Consider the following 17,152-nt stretch of genomic DNA (forward strand, 5'->3'; position numbering starts at 1 on the left):
ATTTGATTGTTTAATATTAAATGTGAATGATGAGGATTGTAGGGGGGAGTCTAAAATGTCTGAAAATCACTGTTGCATGTCCCGTCATGGCTGCCAAGCCAGTAGCTTTTACTTTATGACTCTAGAGATTGAGGTGGAATTGAAATATATTTGTAAGTCTTGCCATGTAAGAAGACTGGCACATAGTTTCAACTGTATGTTGTTTACATTAGGGGTCCCCACCCCCAGTCTGCGGCCCAGTGCCAGTCCATGGCCTGGGCCTGACCGGGCTGCAGAGACAGATCTCCCAACCACCCCACATGCACTCCCCCCCACAGCCCCTTCGTGTATGCACGCGAGCACCCCCACCCCTTCACACATGCACGCGAGTGCCCCCTGCCCTTCACACATGTACGAGTGACCACGTGAGTGCCTTCCACTCCTTCAGGCAGGCACACAGGGGGGGTGTCCTGCCTTCCCCAACCGGTCTGCAGTGTTAAAAAGCTTGGGGACCATTGCTTTACATGATACTAAGTTTTCACATTAAGCAGGCTGCATGTGCATACATATCTACGCTGAAGTAAGATACTTTGAGCTTGATGTGTTTATTTCTCCATGATCCGGCACAGAATTGACTGCATATCCAACAACTGTAATAGTAGTATCTTCTAGCTGAAACATAGCTGACTGCAGCAAAACACATTAAAGAAACTCAATCTTAACTTTTTAATGTTAACTTGCTCATCTATTTCAGATTTCAATTCAGGTGAATTACATTTTCTGTCACAAAATTTTTCATGAAACAGATACTGTGGTGCTAATGAATGTGTTCTTCTCTGTTATTTCCTTCTATGTTAGTATCATTCCAAATTGCAAATATTTTAGATATGAGACACAATTTTATACATTTTTAAAATGAATAAATGAAACTAAGTATCAGAGGAACAGGCTAATATTGTATGTTGAATGTTTTTATTCTATACACTGCATCTTCAACAACACTGTCACTCTAAATAAACATAGAAACGTCACAGCTCATACCTATGCAAACTGCATCTTTCAGTGGTTGATCAGGTTACTAATATTCTACCTAGAATTTTAGGACAAAGGATGATATAGTTACTCCCTTGCCACATAGCAGAATGTTTTATGCAGATATAATTTTGAGCAGAAATGTCTATTTTAGGTGCTGTTTTTGCAAGAATATTAACTCTGGGCGTGTTGCAGGGTAATGCATCCATTCATTCCATCACTTCTTCCTTTTCGTGTAATCCAAAGACAGTATCATCATCCATTCTAACACGCTTTGGAGATGGTGGATTCTGCAAGCGGTCCTCAGGTGGTGAGGGTCTCTCTGAAATATTTGGGGAAATAAATAAATTGTTTAAATTGCTGCAAGCTTTTCAAATACTGGGATGACAAGGACAAATATATTATCTCACGGTAATGCAATATATTGGCTGAAATCCTGGTGCACAGCTCTGTGTAAAAGTGATGATGCCACCACTGGCAGCAAATTGCTGCTCATTAAAAGCAAACTGCCATGGTTTAAAGGTAAGATTTATAAATGTAATATGTGCACCAAAACAAACAAACAAAAAAACCCAAAAGGAGCCATTTAACAGCAGCAACTTGCTGCCACTGATTACATCACCACTGTGCCTGTGGAACTGCATAACAGGAGTTTGACAATTCTCTCATAAAATTTGTAAGAACAGCTGTCTGGAGACTTCTAGGTCATGTAGTCCAAAAACAGAAACCTATAAATCTCTCATTTTAATGCTGTGTGCACATAGACTGCAAACATGAGCTATAAAGAAGAAGGAAAACAGAGACAGTTACCACTAATCATCTGACACTCAGTGAGCTATCAAGACACACCCAGTGTGGTGTAATAGATAGACCGTCAGACTAGGACTCAGGAGGTCTGGGTTTGAATCCCTGCCCAGCCATGGGAACTCACTGGGGGTATGGAACTGATAAAAGCCACTCCTTAAATATCTCACTTACCTTGAAAGCCCTATCAGGGTCACTATAAATCAGTTCTGACTTGGCACATAACAAAAAGCTATCAAGAGTAAGATATTTTACCATGCTGAATTGTTTCTGTGGAGGAAGCTGTAGAGGCTAGATACGAAGATGGTGAGTCCAGACTATCTGCCTTTAGAGGAATCAAAGCCACTCTCCTAAACAAGAAATAAAGGAAAAATCAGGAAAACTTTGGAAATCACCTATTTCCACAAACATGTAGACCTTTTCTTCCCTCCCCACTTTGCTCAGTGCCAAGTCTCCTCCTCTGTTTCCACCAATTCTTAATGGCCTGGAGGCTGGATTAGGGGCTGCCATTCTCACGAGATCCTGAGCAGAGGTCTCTTCAGAAATCTAGAAAGGAGGCTTCTGGCACTACACAAAGGTTGATTCTTGTCAAATGCCATTTTGAAGCTGGCCTTTGAAGCTACAGTGGTGTCCCGCATTTCAATGGTTTTATTTTTTGGTGGTTTTTTTTTTTTTTTTGGCTTGATGACAATTTCGCTGTGCAGCGATTTTGCTGGAACGCATTATCGTTGTTAAGCGGGGCACCACTGTATTTCTTTCCAGCTACAAACTGTTAACATGAAGCTTACCTTGGTGTTTTACTCCATGCTTGTAAGGTATTAAGTGTAATCCTTCTGGGTTGGTTTGCTTTTGAACTGTGGCTTGATGGCTGCATAGATTTCCTCTCTTCTGAGGAAGACGCTGGGATGTTTCTAATGGCAACAGGTGTGGAAGGCGAGTCTTTACTGCTTACTGTAGTCTTACATTGCACAGTTGGGCTGCCTGGATCTACAGTCCTATTTGGAGGAGTGCTATCCACTGGTTTGGGGACTGGGGAGACAATACTAGGAGACTGGCCCCTTTTCAGTTTTTTTTCTGCTGTGCTGGGGGTCTTCACAATAAGAGCTGGCTTCTCTTTCAGAGGGATTCCAAGTTCTTCATCTTCAAAAGTCACAAAAGAACAATATCCATCTGTAGAAGAAATAGCGAGGAAGGATCCATCGCTAGACCTGGTGTTTATTTACAGAAATAGGGAAAAAAAGTTTAGCGTTACAGTTCCATCTTCCACATAGGACTACCACTACTTTCAGCAGATTTTTTTGAATGTGCTGGAAACCCATCCAACTTTTTGATTTGAAGAGTATGAGCCAAAGTCCCCTGATCTTACCTATGGTAATTTTTGTAATTGCAATAAAACAATCTAAGGCTTTATCATCATGACATTTTTATTCTTAAACACGGTGTAAAGAATATTGCTAAGTGAACAGAGGCAGAAGTTTCCCAAATCCAAACAACAGAAGACATTTCTTATTGATGAAGACAGTTGCATCACACAATTGAAGAACACAGGACAATTTATAGAACACTGCTAAAAAGAATTTTAATGCTTAAAATTATGTAAAACAGCTATAGTAATATCTGAAAACAAGTTCACCATAGATGCATAAATCCATGCCTCACTGCATTGCTTACTCTGTAGATGAAAGTTCAGTGTACAATGAGAATATTTTTGTTTTATAGAATATATATTGTCTTGTTTATAATAATAATAATAATTCAATGTTCTGACAGATTTGGTGTTAGACACCTTTGTTTTTGCTTCTCTGGGAGGAGAAGATTTAGGAGATACCGTATTTTCCGTGTACAAGACTATGCTTTTGTTTGAAATCTTTAGACCAAAAATTGAGGGTCGTCTTGTACACGGAAGTAAGATGAGGAGAGAACAAAAACAAGTGGAGGGGAAAGCAGGGATCAAAGTGATCCTGCAGGGCTTTGATCCCTGCTTTCCCCTCCACTTGCTAAGCCCCACTTAGATTTCTTGAATTTTGGGTTAGAAAAGTGGGGGTGTCTTATACATGGGGGTGTCTTATACACGGAAAAATACAGTAGCTCAGGCATTGAGAATCCATGCTAAGAGAGTTAAAAGAGCAGTAGCAGGATGTTTGCTGCATAGTCTTGTCAGTATAATGAATAAAGCCCAGCCTGTTGTGAAAAGTATTCACAAGAACAGCTAAGAACTTACCACGAAATGTCACTCAACGTATGGTAATGTATGTTAGAAACATAACCAAATGGAAAAGATTGTTGTGTATCATAGAAGAGCACAGAATCTTCTGAAGCAACAGCAAAAACCAACCGATAGGGAAGATTTATTAGGCCAGTCTTCTGGGTAGCTTCTTCTAAAACAATAGAGAATTATCAGATTAAAAGCCATTTCTCATTTAGACTATCAGCTTTTCCCCACATTTTGCTCATCACTGTCTCTCAGCCTAACTTAGCCTTACAGGATTGCTGTGAGGATAAAAATGAGGAGGACAATCACATAAGCCAGATAAAGCTCCTTTCCTTTAAGAAAAGGGATATAAATATAAGAAATCGTTCCAAAATAATGTTTAAGTACTTGCTTTTAACCCTTTTTCTAAGGATTCAAACAAAACTTAGGCATGCTTACAGCACAGAAGAGACTAATTCTGCTATCATGGACTACAATCCATGGGTAGAATCAACTTCTTAGTCTTTAAGGTACCACAAGACTATGTTTTAATTCTGAAGATTAACTTCCAAAAAAACAGAATACTGTACATTATTGTGATTCCAAAAAACATTAAAAAGATCCCTCCTTCCCTCCCTATTAAACCCAAGGAAACTGGTATCTATTAAAAGGAATTTTTACACATTTGTTTCAAAGTTTTTCCAGATTGCTGTAATTTGTACAAATCTTCATCACCGTCTTAAATTTCTATGTCTGCTGTATTTTTTAAAGATGTCTTTACCTTAGCTGTATTTTTCGTAAGGTAGGTTACTACAGAGCAGGAGATGAGTACTTCAGATAATACATAGAAAGTAATAAACCTATGGAGACTCTAAACGATTTTAGTTTAACCGATGGCCTAATTTGTTAAACAACACTATATTCAACAACATGTGTCCACACCAGCCCCGTCAATTTGCCAATAGTCTGAAGTAGCTTAAGAAGAGAGCCACTTCAGGATATTGGCAAATTATACTCTTCCTTGGCTCTGTGGAAGAGCCAAGGAAGTGGATTTGCTTTTTTTCAAATATATTAGGGCAGCCCATACTTGCTGCATCATGTTTGAAAAATAAAAGCCAAATAGGAAAGTTCTTCCTGGAAGCAGGAGGAGACAGGTGGGGACAACGAGGGCCCAGAGGAGAAAAGCAAACAAAACCCCTCTCATTCTCTGATCCTGTCTCCTCTCACTTCCAGAAGGAAGTTTCTATTTGGCTTTTATTTTTTTAAAGTGACATAGTGAATATGCACTGCCATAATACACTTTTTTAAACATCCTCAGCCCCTCCACAATGCTAAGGAAGTGTTTAATTTACCAATATTCTGAACTGGCTCTCTTCTTAAGTCACTTCACAATATTGACAATTCAAACAATAAAGCTCATTCTTGTTCATTTCCAGCTATTGCACATGCTGGAAATGAACCAAAACAGAGCGATCCTACTTATACCAAAACAAGTAGGATTGGGGGTAGGCTGTTTCACTGTAGCAAAGGTGTCATCTGATTGGCATCTTTAGAAGTGAACCAGCTTGTCCCTGCAGCAGACCAAACAGTGGGCTAAATGCCTGTGTAATGACCACCTGAATCAAATTTGTAGGATAGCACTACTGTAGTACAAGCCATTAAAATTTAAAATATGGAACAGATCAATAGGCTTAGTATACTTTGACAACACCTGGATTACAGTATACTCTCCAAAAGATTCACAATACCTTTGTTAACTGTAGGTCTTAACTCAAAGTATACTGGGCAGCAACGAACAGCTAGGGTTGCCTTCCCAGGACAAGGTAGATGAGCTATAGGCCTAATAAGAAAGAGTAATCATTTAGGGAAAGTGTTTGCAATGTGCTTCAAAATATGAGAAAATATGGATATAGTAAGACTATACCTTTTTAGATTTGTTCTTGAAAAAACATATGTAGTGTTTGTTACATTTTCTCCTGATTCCACACAACCTGCTGCAAAAGTTAAAGAGGTGGAAAAATATTAATTTTTCAAAAATAAATAAATAAATAGGTCCATTTAACTGGAAAACATTCAATAAAAACTTCAAATCATTCTCTCTTTTCTTTCATGTAACAAACTATTTAATTTAGAAGTGTAGCAAACACCAGTATAACTAATCAATATTAATATAATGATAAAAGTGTAAGTATAAACACTAGTTATAAAGTATAAACTCCTTTATAATGAAAGTGGTTAGAATCTAAGGGGCCTGAATAAATTATTATAACTAACAAGAAAGAATCATAATCTTAAACCAACATACAGTACAGCTCCAGAAATCAAAATTCGTTTAAAAAGGAATTTAATTTACATGCGTGACTACCATCTTAAAATACTCAGTTCATAGTGTTTTAAGGCAGAAATTTATTGTTGGGTTGCAAATTGTTTTAAAACTTTTCATATGTATAAAGCAGTGCAAATATAGGGGAAAGTATAACTGTGCTTCCCAGTAAATACTGAACTATACATGAGTAGCTGCAGATCCATATGAAGGAACAAAAATATCCAGATATACCAGGAGCAAGAAGCAAAGAGCCATCAGGAGTAAAACTCAGTCTTCGGAAGAAGGACTTCATACTGTCATCATGGAACATTCTATAGCTTTTCACCTGGATAATTTGACAACAATAAAAATTATCCCCTTATGAGCCGCTGCTGTACAGTTACCTGCATGTAAGTGCTTTTAGTTCAAAAGATGAAAGCATTCTCTACAGTAATCTCTCTCTTCCAGTGATGCACATCCTTGCAGTAGGCTCAACCTGTTTAAACCTGTCTGTCCCTTTGTAATACTCGGTACATGTGGAGATTAAAGAGTACACACACACATACTGTATGGACAAGGAGAGTGTATACCTGTGTGTATATACAGTACATACTGTGTTCCTGGGTCCCTAGACAATACCAGAGGTGGTCCTTGGCACACACTTGCACTATTCTTTTTTTAAGTTTAATACGACTGGCACATAAGCTGGAACAAATGGAAGAGCACTTATCACTACATCCACTCCCCAACATTTCCCTTTTGCTGCCCCAAAAGATGGAGATACCTAAATAACTTGGAGAGAAGACTCATCTCCTCTGAAATGTATTTAGATGGGGCTTCTCAGTGAGCTCCAAGACTAGTACTGGCAGCATCAGTCTTGCTACTTTTTTGTTCTTTTATTTTAGTTTTTTTCTTTGCGTTAAACCTTAACGACTTCATTGTAATGATCCTTTTATTCTGCACGTTGTACTATCGAGTTCCTCCTGTTTTGTAAAAATATGCCTTTCCTTCCCCCTCCCTCCATCAAGTGTAATAAGTTTTGACAAGCAATGTCTGCTGGGAGATGCTCTGAGCCCTGTTTGCTGTGGAAAATAAACAAACTAATTAGATAAGACTATCCAATAAGGAAATGTTAGAACTGCAGTCCAAAACACCTGGATGGCCAGAGATCCCCCTGCCCCTCTCTTTCCAGCTTTTATTTCTAGTGATAACAGCACGTGCAGATTGACAGCTGGGGTCAGAGAGAATGAACCAATTTTCAAAGATTTTTTTTTGCCACCAGAAATATCATTTTGGTATAACAAAGAAACATTTCTTACCTCTCCTTCAGATCCTCCACCTGACTGCATTTTGGTAACATTAAATGCCACTCGCTTGGTCTGTGTGTTATATATTCTCAATACCCTATATAAAAAATAAGGTTAGCAAGAGTGAATATATTATTCTACATGGAAATCTTTTGATAGGAATATTTGAAACATTATTTGCTAATGAATTTCAGAAAAGCTACAGGCTAACAAGAAGCACTATAGCTTTTATCTGAGTGGAATTAATCATAGCAGCTTTGTCTGGGAGTAGGATGACCCCCATGGCAGCACTTAAGAGAAATGGGCATTTAAGGCTAAAATCCTACACCTGGACCCACTGAACCCTGTCGGGTCTATTTCTGAGTACAGTGGTGCCTCGCAAGATGGGCGCCACATTTAACGACGAAACCACATTACAACGATCTTTCTCGCAAAATGACGCTTTTCGGCCAGCTGATCAGCGGTTTCAAAATGGCCGCCGCCTGGTAAACAAAATGGCCCCCCGCTGCTTTCTGGGACGGATTCTTCGCTGCACGGGCAGCGCAAATGGCTGCGGTATGGAGGATCTTCGCTGGACGGTGAGTTTCAAGCCCATATGAACGCATTAAACAGGTTTTAATGCGTTTCTATGGGCTTTTTAATTTTGCTTTACGATGTTTTCATTCTACAGCGATTTCGCTGGAACGAATTAACATCGTAATGTGAGGCACCACTGTAGTATTGTATATGACTGCAGCATAAAGTGACTACATGCCTTCCATTTTTGAAGGACATTATTTAAATTATTAAGTATTTACATTATTAGATATGTACAGAAAACATAAAAATGAAGTATTTCAATGAAATGTCTTGCACTGAAAATAGTAATAACTTACCTGTCACAACTAAGTGTTGCTATATACTGTCCTATTGGGTCCCATGTTATTCCTTGCACATAACTTTTGTGCTCATTAAAAATGGAAACCTTTTGCCCTAGAAGTAATAACAATTGATTACTTTGCAACACAACAAAACAAATTGATTTCTATGGCAGCTTTAATTTAACCAATGCTCCTTGTTCTCCCTCTTCTTCACAAACCTTCAGTAAGCAGATGATTTTCCTGTTCAATTTGCAAAAATGCAATGAGACAAGGTGACTTGGATAGAACAATTCCTAATGAGTGTTACAATAGTAAGAAAACTTAATATTTTAGAGAAAATGTTTTAAAGCTAAGTGTAAGATTCTGCAAAAGTTAGGGCATTTTGTTTTGTTTTTGCTTACCATAAATTGTAAATTTCCACAATCTTAGGAAAGTTAGCTAATTTATTAAATATAAAGAATCCATCTGACTTTTACAGTAGTGCAGATCTGAGTTAATTATAGTTGGTATACAAATCTGCACAGCTCTTCTAATTATTATTTTTACTATTTTTGTGGTTTCTCATGACATAAGCTCTACTTTGCTTTAAAATAGCCAGTGCTGGGAAGCTTCCCAGCTAACTCAGTGCTGACTAGCCAGAATTGCTCTTGCTGGGTTAGTGGGCAGCAAGCAGTTCCATTTTCGCCGCATTATAACAAAATGTGTGTTTTGAGCAGTTTTATTCCAATTTGCAGCTCTGCAAACATGTTGTTCCTGCCACAAAGAAAGATTTCCATCCAAGCATCCAGAGCCAAATAATCCCCCCACTACACTCATACATTCTTGCTTAAACTGCACCTATATCACTCAACACAAGCAACTTGATTCCAAAAGTGTGATTAACTTCATTGTTAGGGAATACATATCTACAATTCATCTGCAGAATACAGTCCATACAGTTTTTCCACCACCACTGCTTCTATTTATCCAGTGTTTCTCCTAACAGCCAACCTTCAAGGAGACCTCCTCCATTCTTCGTAATTAACAACTAGTTCTTCCTATTCTAATTAGCCCTTACCTTTACTGACATCCCACATTATGGCTGTGTTGTCCACTGATGCAGAGGCCATGTAGTTTCCATCAGAAGTCCAGCAAATATCATATACATCTTCTAAGTGACCTCTAGAAACAAGAAAAGTCGAAAAGAACTGAATTAACAGGAAGACATTGTTTGATATAATAGTCTGAAAATGCTGCCAGTCAGATGAATGCTTTTTATTATTAAAACTGTTGAGCTATCTAAGCCAGACAATGGTCAGGACAGTAAAGGAACTGACCAATTAAAGGCCTTTCCCTCCAGTCCCAAATCACTCTGACAGAATTGTTCCAGAACACTGCCTCATTTCACCAGTTAGAGCAATGGTTCCCAACCTTGGGTAACCCACTTGTTCTTGGACTGCAACTCCCAGAAATCCCAGCCAGCATAGCTACTGGTGAAGGCTTCTGAAAGTTGCAGTCCAAAAACAAGTGGGTTACCCAAGGTTGGGAACCACTGCATGATTAGAGCAAAGATGGTCAACTGTGGGCCTCCAGATGTTGGTCGACTTAGAACTCCAAGTATCTCTCACAACTGGCTATGCTGGCTGTGATTGCCAAGAACTACACTTCAAGAAGATCTAGAGAGCAGTGGTTGCCCACATTGGAGTAATCCAGAACTATACTACAAAAGGCCTTGTGGCACCAAAGAAGCTATAAAGAACATGTACAGTAGCTACTTCTCATTTGCCCTGAATCTGCAGCACAGACATGCTGGGAGTCAGAGAACTAACCTCTAGATACAAAAAACAGGTCAAACTGATGTAGAGAAAAACATTGTTCTGGATCTAGAATGTGGAGTTGTCGAATTGTTATTATTGCTGGAATCAAGAAAGTCTTAAAGTCTATTGCTATTTCTACAAGCAGAAGTCTGCAGCTTTAAAATTCTTGAGATGTGATGGTACCTTAAGGTTTTAATCACTGTCCAGTGTTCTTTATTCATCTGATTATCGTCTTCATCTTGAAATGCAATTGGCTCCAACTCTTTGTTATCATTCAGCTTCCACAATAAAATTGCAGCATCTGTAAAAAATTAATTCTACTGAACAACTTTTTTTGCAACAAGCATTCTATCCATTATTTTACTTTTTGGCAGAAATAATGCAAAACAGTCACAGTAACAACCTGAATTAGGTGGCAGTTATATACACTTACCTGGGAGTAAGCCCCACTGAACTCAAGAATGCTTAATGATAAATAGATATACATAGGATTGGGATGCACAATATAGAACTTTAACAACCTAAGCTTTCTATACCCCCCTTCTTTTAGATTGTGAGGCTTTGTAGGGCTCTTTTATGCACCAGGATCGGGGGAGAGCATTCAATAGTAAAAAACTGCCAGCAGCAGTCCGGATCTCACTGGTAGCAATCTAGCAGTGATTTCTTGTTCTTACTATTAAAAGGCTCCCACACACCCATTCCATGGTTCCCAAAGGCTTCTCCAGGGCAAGAGAGAGCCTTAGGAAGCCTCAAAACATAAAAGGAACCGGGGGGGGGGGGATAAGGAAGCCTATAATTGTTTTAAATTAAATACTTCCATAGTCTGATCCAGGTCATGCTGCACAAAGTTACAACAACAGTATTTTGCCCAATAATACTTCCTCCTTGCCTCATTTGACCATGGTGATCATATAACATTAAAAATATGAATTCAAAGAGTTCAAGTCAAAGACTGGTAATCTTACTAAGCTCTTCTGAACAAGTGGCTGGGAATAAAAGCACATGAAAATGTTCGGTAAGAAGTTTTGAAGTTATCAATGTTAACAATATATATTACGATAACACCTATTTCTGACTTCATAATTTTGTACCTGGGCACACTAACAGAAACACTGGGCTAAACCCCAAATTCATGCTATTTAAATTAGACCCATGGAAGTCATGAGCCTTAATTGAGATGCAACTAACAAATTCAGTTCCTTTCAAGGGTCTACTCCAAGAGGACAACAATGTATTTTGCCTAATATGTATAACCTTTTAAAAAGATTCTTTAGTTTCTAAAGAAAGTAATAAATATTGTTACTTCTATTGTAAATGGCATCCCTTAGGTTTTTGATACCAGATTCGAGTTTTGACACTTTTATCAAGTGTTATAACACCGATTTCTTTATGAATGTATCAATACAAAACACCTTCAGAATCAAATTAGCACTGAACCATTTCAAACCAGTGCTCATTTGATACATACTCACCATCTCCCCCAGATGCTAGAATCTCACCAGTAGGGGCAAAACGCACAACATTCACAGCTTTGGTATGACGAGCTAAATTGGACAAGAACTCCACAATTGCTTTCCCATCTGGCCCCTTTTCTACCTTCCATATCTAGAGAGACGCAAAACAAGAAAGAGTCATAGGAGATGCACAAGCGCATCCCCAGACCTTGTGAAGTTGCATGCAAATGGTCTTCCTGATTTATATACCTTAACTGTGTTTGTGACTATTTTGAATAGAAGGGTTTTTGTTAAAACTAGAAGAGATACAATGGTGCCTCGACTTACGACCATAATCCATTCCAGAAGATGGGGCGTAACTCAAAATGGTAGTAAGTCAAAACACGATTCCCCATAGGAATACACTGAAACCCCATTAATCTCTTATGGCCGAAAAAAATAATCAAAAAAACATAACAACAAACAGAGCAATGCGATGGGGCTGAAAATAATCACAAAACACACCACACACAGCCAGCCCCATCGGAACGCAATGGGGCTGAAATAAAATAAAAACACCAACATCCACACACAGCCAGCCGCATTGGAACATGATGGGTCTGAAATAATAATAATAATAATTGTTAGGCATCCTTCAGTCTCGAAAGACTATGGTAGCGTGCTCTGTATGGAGGGCTTGGAACAGCGCCTAGTGTGGCTGAGGAGGCCAATTCGAGAGTGACAGTCCCTTCCACACTGAAGACAAATCCAGTCTGTCCCCTGTCCGGCTCCCTGGTGACTTCCTCTTTGCCTCGGCCTGCTGGGCAAGGGTCTCTTCAAATTGGGAGGCCGTGATGCACCACCTGCCTCCAGGCTGAACGCTCAGATGTCAGGTTTTCCCATCTGTTGAGGTCTATTCCTAAGGCCTTCAGATCTCGCTTGCAGATGTCCTTGTATCGCAGTTGTGGTCTCCCTCTGGGGCGCTTTCCCTGCACTAATTCTCCATAGAGGAGATCCTTTGCAATTTGACCATCAGCCATTCTCACGACGTGCCCGAGCCAACGTAGACGTCGCTGTTTCAGTAATGTGTTCATGCTGAAAATTCCAGCTCGTTCTAGGACTGCTCTGTTTGGAACTTTGTCCTGCCAGGTTGCAACTCAAAATGGTTGTACGTTGGGATGGTCGTAAATTGAGGCACCACTGTATTTGGAAGCAGTCATACATAGCAGCTATTTAGCTGGCTAAAACCAATATGAGTGTACAGTAGTACCTCAGTTTACAAATGGCTCAGTTAACATAATTTTTGGTTTACTAACGGAAACCCATTGAAAATAATGCCTCGGTTTATGATTTATTCCCGCAGTACAAAGGAAGTTTCCACAAGATGCATTGTGCCTGGAGGTTTATAGTGCCGCCCCTGTTCCTATGGCAAACTGCATTCGGTTTACGAATTTTTCACATTATGTAACATCCCAGAGAAGGCATTAAATTTGTAAACCAAGGTGCTACTGCAGTTGGAGCAAAGAGAAAAAGCTCTTTAAACCATACTTGGTAAGCACATTTTGGTGTGTTTATTATTCATAAAGAGCTTAAGGACACAAAAATGCCTGTTGATTCAACTTCAACTTGCTGTCTTTCTGGGAGACATCTTATGAAAATAGGGGGAGAGAGAGAGAAGAAGACCAAGTAGTGGGGAAAAGCCTTATTTCTCACAGACTGCTGGAACTAGAATAGACAATCCCCAGTAGCAACCTGGTTTAACCCTTCCCTCCATGGGACTGCTGCATGCAAAGCTAAAATACATGCAATAGGCATCACTATAACCAGTAAAACCCATTAACTTTGGACAGCCCATTTGGCCACAGTGCAAAGGAACTCACACGAACAGTCGTGTCCACTCCAGCAGAGGCCAGTCTGTTGATCTTCCCATCAGTTCCATGCTGGAAGTCTAAACTGTACACTGGTTCTTTATTGTGCCATGCGATTTCACAGGTGATGACTTTCATCCTTTCTACAGCAAATCCAAAGTTTGCATTTCAATTTAGCTCAAAGTGGATGGATCACTCCCAATTTCAGCAGAGTAAGTACTTTTCATAAACAAAAGAAATACAAATCTTCAAAAACTATATTTTACAGTCAACCTTAGCATGCCCTGAATGAAAGACAAAACACAGGACCATACCGATGCCCAGTTGATATAGGACTTTAAATAATAATAAATATCACATTCTCCAAAGCACTTAATGTACATTATCGAACCCAGCGGCTTGGATATTTTGTTTCAAGTCAACTCCCAGAATCCTCCAGCCAACATTTGCAAGTTCTGCTGTCAGCATATGACAGATAGCTCTATGAGCCTGGGAAGCATTACCTTCAAATAGCAGCTGAGTTAGAAGGAGGCACTCCAGGTAAACTGGAACAGCTTAGGCTGAGACCCACCCACACATCCCTTTTCATGTCTGAGTTAAGATTTCAGCTGAAAACTTCCCTCCAGTCTAAAGCGAATTCTCTCTTGGCCCCACGCGTGTTGTCTTCTCTCGGGAGTTACACTCCCTTCTCTTGCGTCCTGAGCGGAACGGGACCTGCAACAGATGCTTCCCCCAACTCGGCTGCTCCATGCCCGGGGTGGGAGTGGGGGGAGGAGAAAACCCTCCATTCCCGTCCTCTCTGCTGGGTGGGGGGGGGGGACGGCTCGCTTCTTGTCGTGACAGCTCACACAGAAGGACCTCCCCCCTTCCCTCTCCCTCGGAAGAGGCTGCTTTCCCGCCCGCCTACCTAAATATAGGGGCAACCCACCTACCTCGCCTGAGAACTCGCAACGCTGCCTTTTTTTGAGCAGGGCTGCTCGTTGGGCTTCTCCCCGCTTCCGAAAGCCCAAGGTACTCCCCCCCCCCCACCCGAACGCACAGCGGGACCGAAATTCCGCAAGAGCGCAAACCCAGTCGCCGGTTCCCGCGCTCGCGGCTGCGCACAAGAGGCACAAGAAGCGTCCCCGAAGGAGGAGCCTGGCCGCGGCCCGCTTTCTCGGACTCTGAGGTAGAAAAGGTGCCGCCCACTGGGCCGAGCTCTTCCCCCGTGCTTTACTCGCCGCGTCGGCCGACTTCCTCCGCTCCTTCGCAGCGACTTTCAGGAGGGTTTGTAACAAAGCTAAAGAAACCGCGTATCCTCCGAGAGATGGACAAGAGCAGTTAAAAACCCGACATGAAAAACCATGCACACGTGCAGCTATATGGGCACCGAAATACTGCAGATGGGTTTATGTGGCACGCCCTTTCCTAGATGCACAGTTTAACGTGACGAAGAGGTTTGTGTTGCCAGAGGAGCGGACGGCAATGCTGTCAGGAGGCCAAACTCCTTTAGGAGCCTGGACTCCTTCCTAGCCGGTCACCCAAACAGGAAGGGTCACAGCTGAGGCACCAGACTAAGAGGCATCCACCCATCTTCAAGGCAGCTAACTGGGCAGCTGAGGTAGCTGAAAATGACACTAGTGGAGGACGCAACAACTGTGATACTCAAGCTAACTTTTTTTAGTACCGCCACAGTAGATGGTGATGGTAAACCCCTGCTGTACTTTCCTTACCATGAAACCCTTACAATGAGATACTGTAGTCCCAAATGAAACAAGAGATAGTGCCGCAAGATGAGACTCCTAGGTCAGCACTCAACCAGCCACTGGGGAAGAGCAAAGGACAAGTACGAATAGCTCTGTCACTAATGACACTATATTAAAATTGAAGGGATGTCCAATGGCTGAGGAACACAGGTGAAAGAAAAGTCTGAAGTTGTACAACACATACAATTGGAATGTGACAAGGTAAAATGGAAAGCAAGAAGGGTAAGGTATAAACATTGCAGTCCTTGATGTCAGTGAACAAAAGTGGATTGGAATGGGATATTTTTAGTCAAACAGCTACAAAGTGTTATAGCCCGGAAATGACAAAATCAGAAGAAACTGAGTGGCTGTAACGCTGAGGCAAGATGTAGTAATACACAGGCAGTTAGGGGCTGTAATGCAAGATCTGACTGAATAATATCAAGATAACTATCATTCAAGTCTATGTTCCAAGTATTCATGCATTCACACAGCATCCGATCACACCGCAAAATAAGTGCGAATTATAGATGATTGGAATGCAAAAGTAAGGAACAAAGCAGAACCAAATGTTGCTGGAAAATTTGACTATAGGACAGAAATGCAGGAGAATGACTCGTAGAATTCTACAAAGCCAATGTTCTATTCATTGCAAACACGTTTCAAAAACCCAACCAGAAGGCTATACATGTGGAAATTATCAGAAGGTTGATATAAAAACCAAATAGACTACATAAATGGAAGCAGGAGACAGAGAAGCTGTATTCTCTCAACTAAGATAAGAGCAGAAACAGATTGTTGCATTTATCACAAACTGTTAATATCCAACATTAAAGCTGAAAAAGAGAAGACCTAAAGAATTCTAATGTCAAAATATAATTCAAACAACATTCCTGATAAATTTAGGTTCACATAAGGACCAGATTTACACTACTTGACTCAACTGATTGTGAACAAGAAGAACTTTGGACTGAAACCAGATGTATTATTAGGGAAGAATTTGAACAGACAATTCCTGTAGTAGAAAGGAAAGAAAAACCTAGATGGATAATGGAAGAAACACTTAAAATTGTGAAGGATAAATGAGAAGCTAAATTAAAGGTTGATAGAAATAGGGTCAAAATCCTGAATGCAGCCTTTCAGTGACTGTCACATAGAGATAAAGAGAACTATTGCAATTACCAGTGCAAAGAGAGAGAGAGAGAGAGAAGGAGAAAAACAAGACATATCTTCCAGAGGATACAAAAATCAAAGGGAAATTTCAGTTCAGATTAGGAATGTTGAATGAACATCAGGGAAGCACACTATCTGACCTGGAGAAAATAAAGAGACAATGGAAACAGTATACTGAAGACCTAAACAGAAGAGATAAAAGGATGAAAGACTCATTTGAAGAAGAATTCTATGATGAAAAACCTACAGTTCTAGAGAGTGAGTGAAAGCTACTCTGAAAGCACTAGGAAGAAATAAATAACAAGGGGTAAATGGAATAGCAATAGACTTTTTTCAAGATACAGAGGGAGATTAAGTCAAAATCCTAACAAAAATATGCCAACAAACATGGAAAACAAAACTATTTTCCAGACTGGAAACGTTCAATATACATGCCAATTCCCAAGAAAGGAGATGCCAAAGAGTATGGTAACTATAAGGCCATTGCTATAATTTCCCATGCAAGCAAAGTGATGCTCAAGATGTTGCTACAAAAGCTTTTACCTTATATGGAATGAGATGTGACTGATGTTCAAGCTGGATTTCAAAAACAAAGAGGCATTTGAGATAATATTGCAAATATCTGCTGGCTACTGAAGCACACCCCAGAAAAATGTTCAGAAGAATCTTTAGAAGATCAA

At 40.2% G+C, this 17,152-nt stretch overlaps 1 protein-coding gene across 3 annotated transcripts; it reads right to left on the reverse strand.

Moving 5' to 3' along the window:
* Window positions 1-686: 686 nt before the first annotated feature.
* Window positions 687-14,676, reverse strand: CHAF1B (chromatin assembly factor 1 subunit B). 3 transcript variants are annotated; one of them, XM_020789384.3, is made up of 14 exons: window positions 14,508-14,676; window positions 13,588-13,718; window positions 11,747-11,879; window positions 10,458-10,575; window positions 9,536-9,639; window positions 8,494-8,590; window positions 7,631-7,715; window positions 6,564-6,657; window positions 5,931-6,000; window positions 5,755-5,846; window positions 4,037-4,193; window positions 2,604-3,023; window positions 2,071-2,165; window positions 687-1,333 (listed from the first exon to the last, which is right to left on the reverse strand). In XM_020789384.3, the coding sequence occupies exons 2-14, from the start codon at window positions 13,711-13,713 to the stop codon at window positions 1,221-1,223; spliced, it is 1,704 nt and encodes a 567-aa protein (XP_020645043.3). In that variant the 5' UTR covers window positions 13,714-13,718; window positions 14,508-14,676; the 3' UTR covers window positions 687-1,220. The 3 variants fall into 3 exon arrangements, with proteins under 3 accessions (XP_020645043.3, XP_020645045.3, XP_020645044.3); XM_020789386.3 differs by having other exon boundaries at window positions 4,037-4,190; window positions 14,508-14,666; XM_020789385.3 differs by having other exon boundaries at window positions 13,588-13,794; window positions 14,508-14,650.
* Between the last annotated feature and the right edge of the window lie 2,476 nt (window positions 14,677-17,152).

The sequence above is a fragment of the Pogona vitticeps genome, chromosome 3, assembly GCF_051106095.1.
Source record: "Pogona vitticeps strain Pit_001003342236 chromosome 3, PviZW2.1, whole genome shotgun sequence".
NCBI lineage: Eukaryota > Metazoa > Chordata > Lepidosauria > Squamata > Agamidae > Pogona > Pogona vitticeps.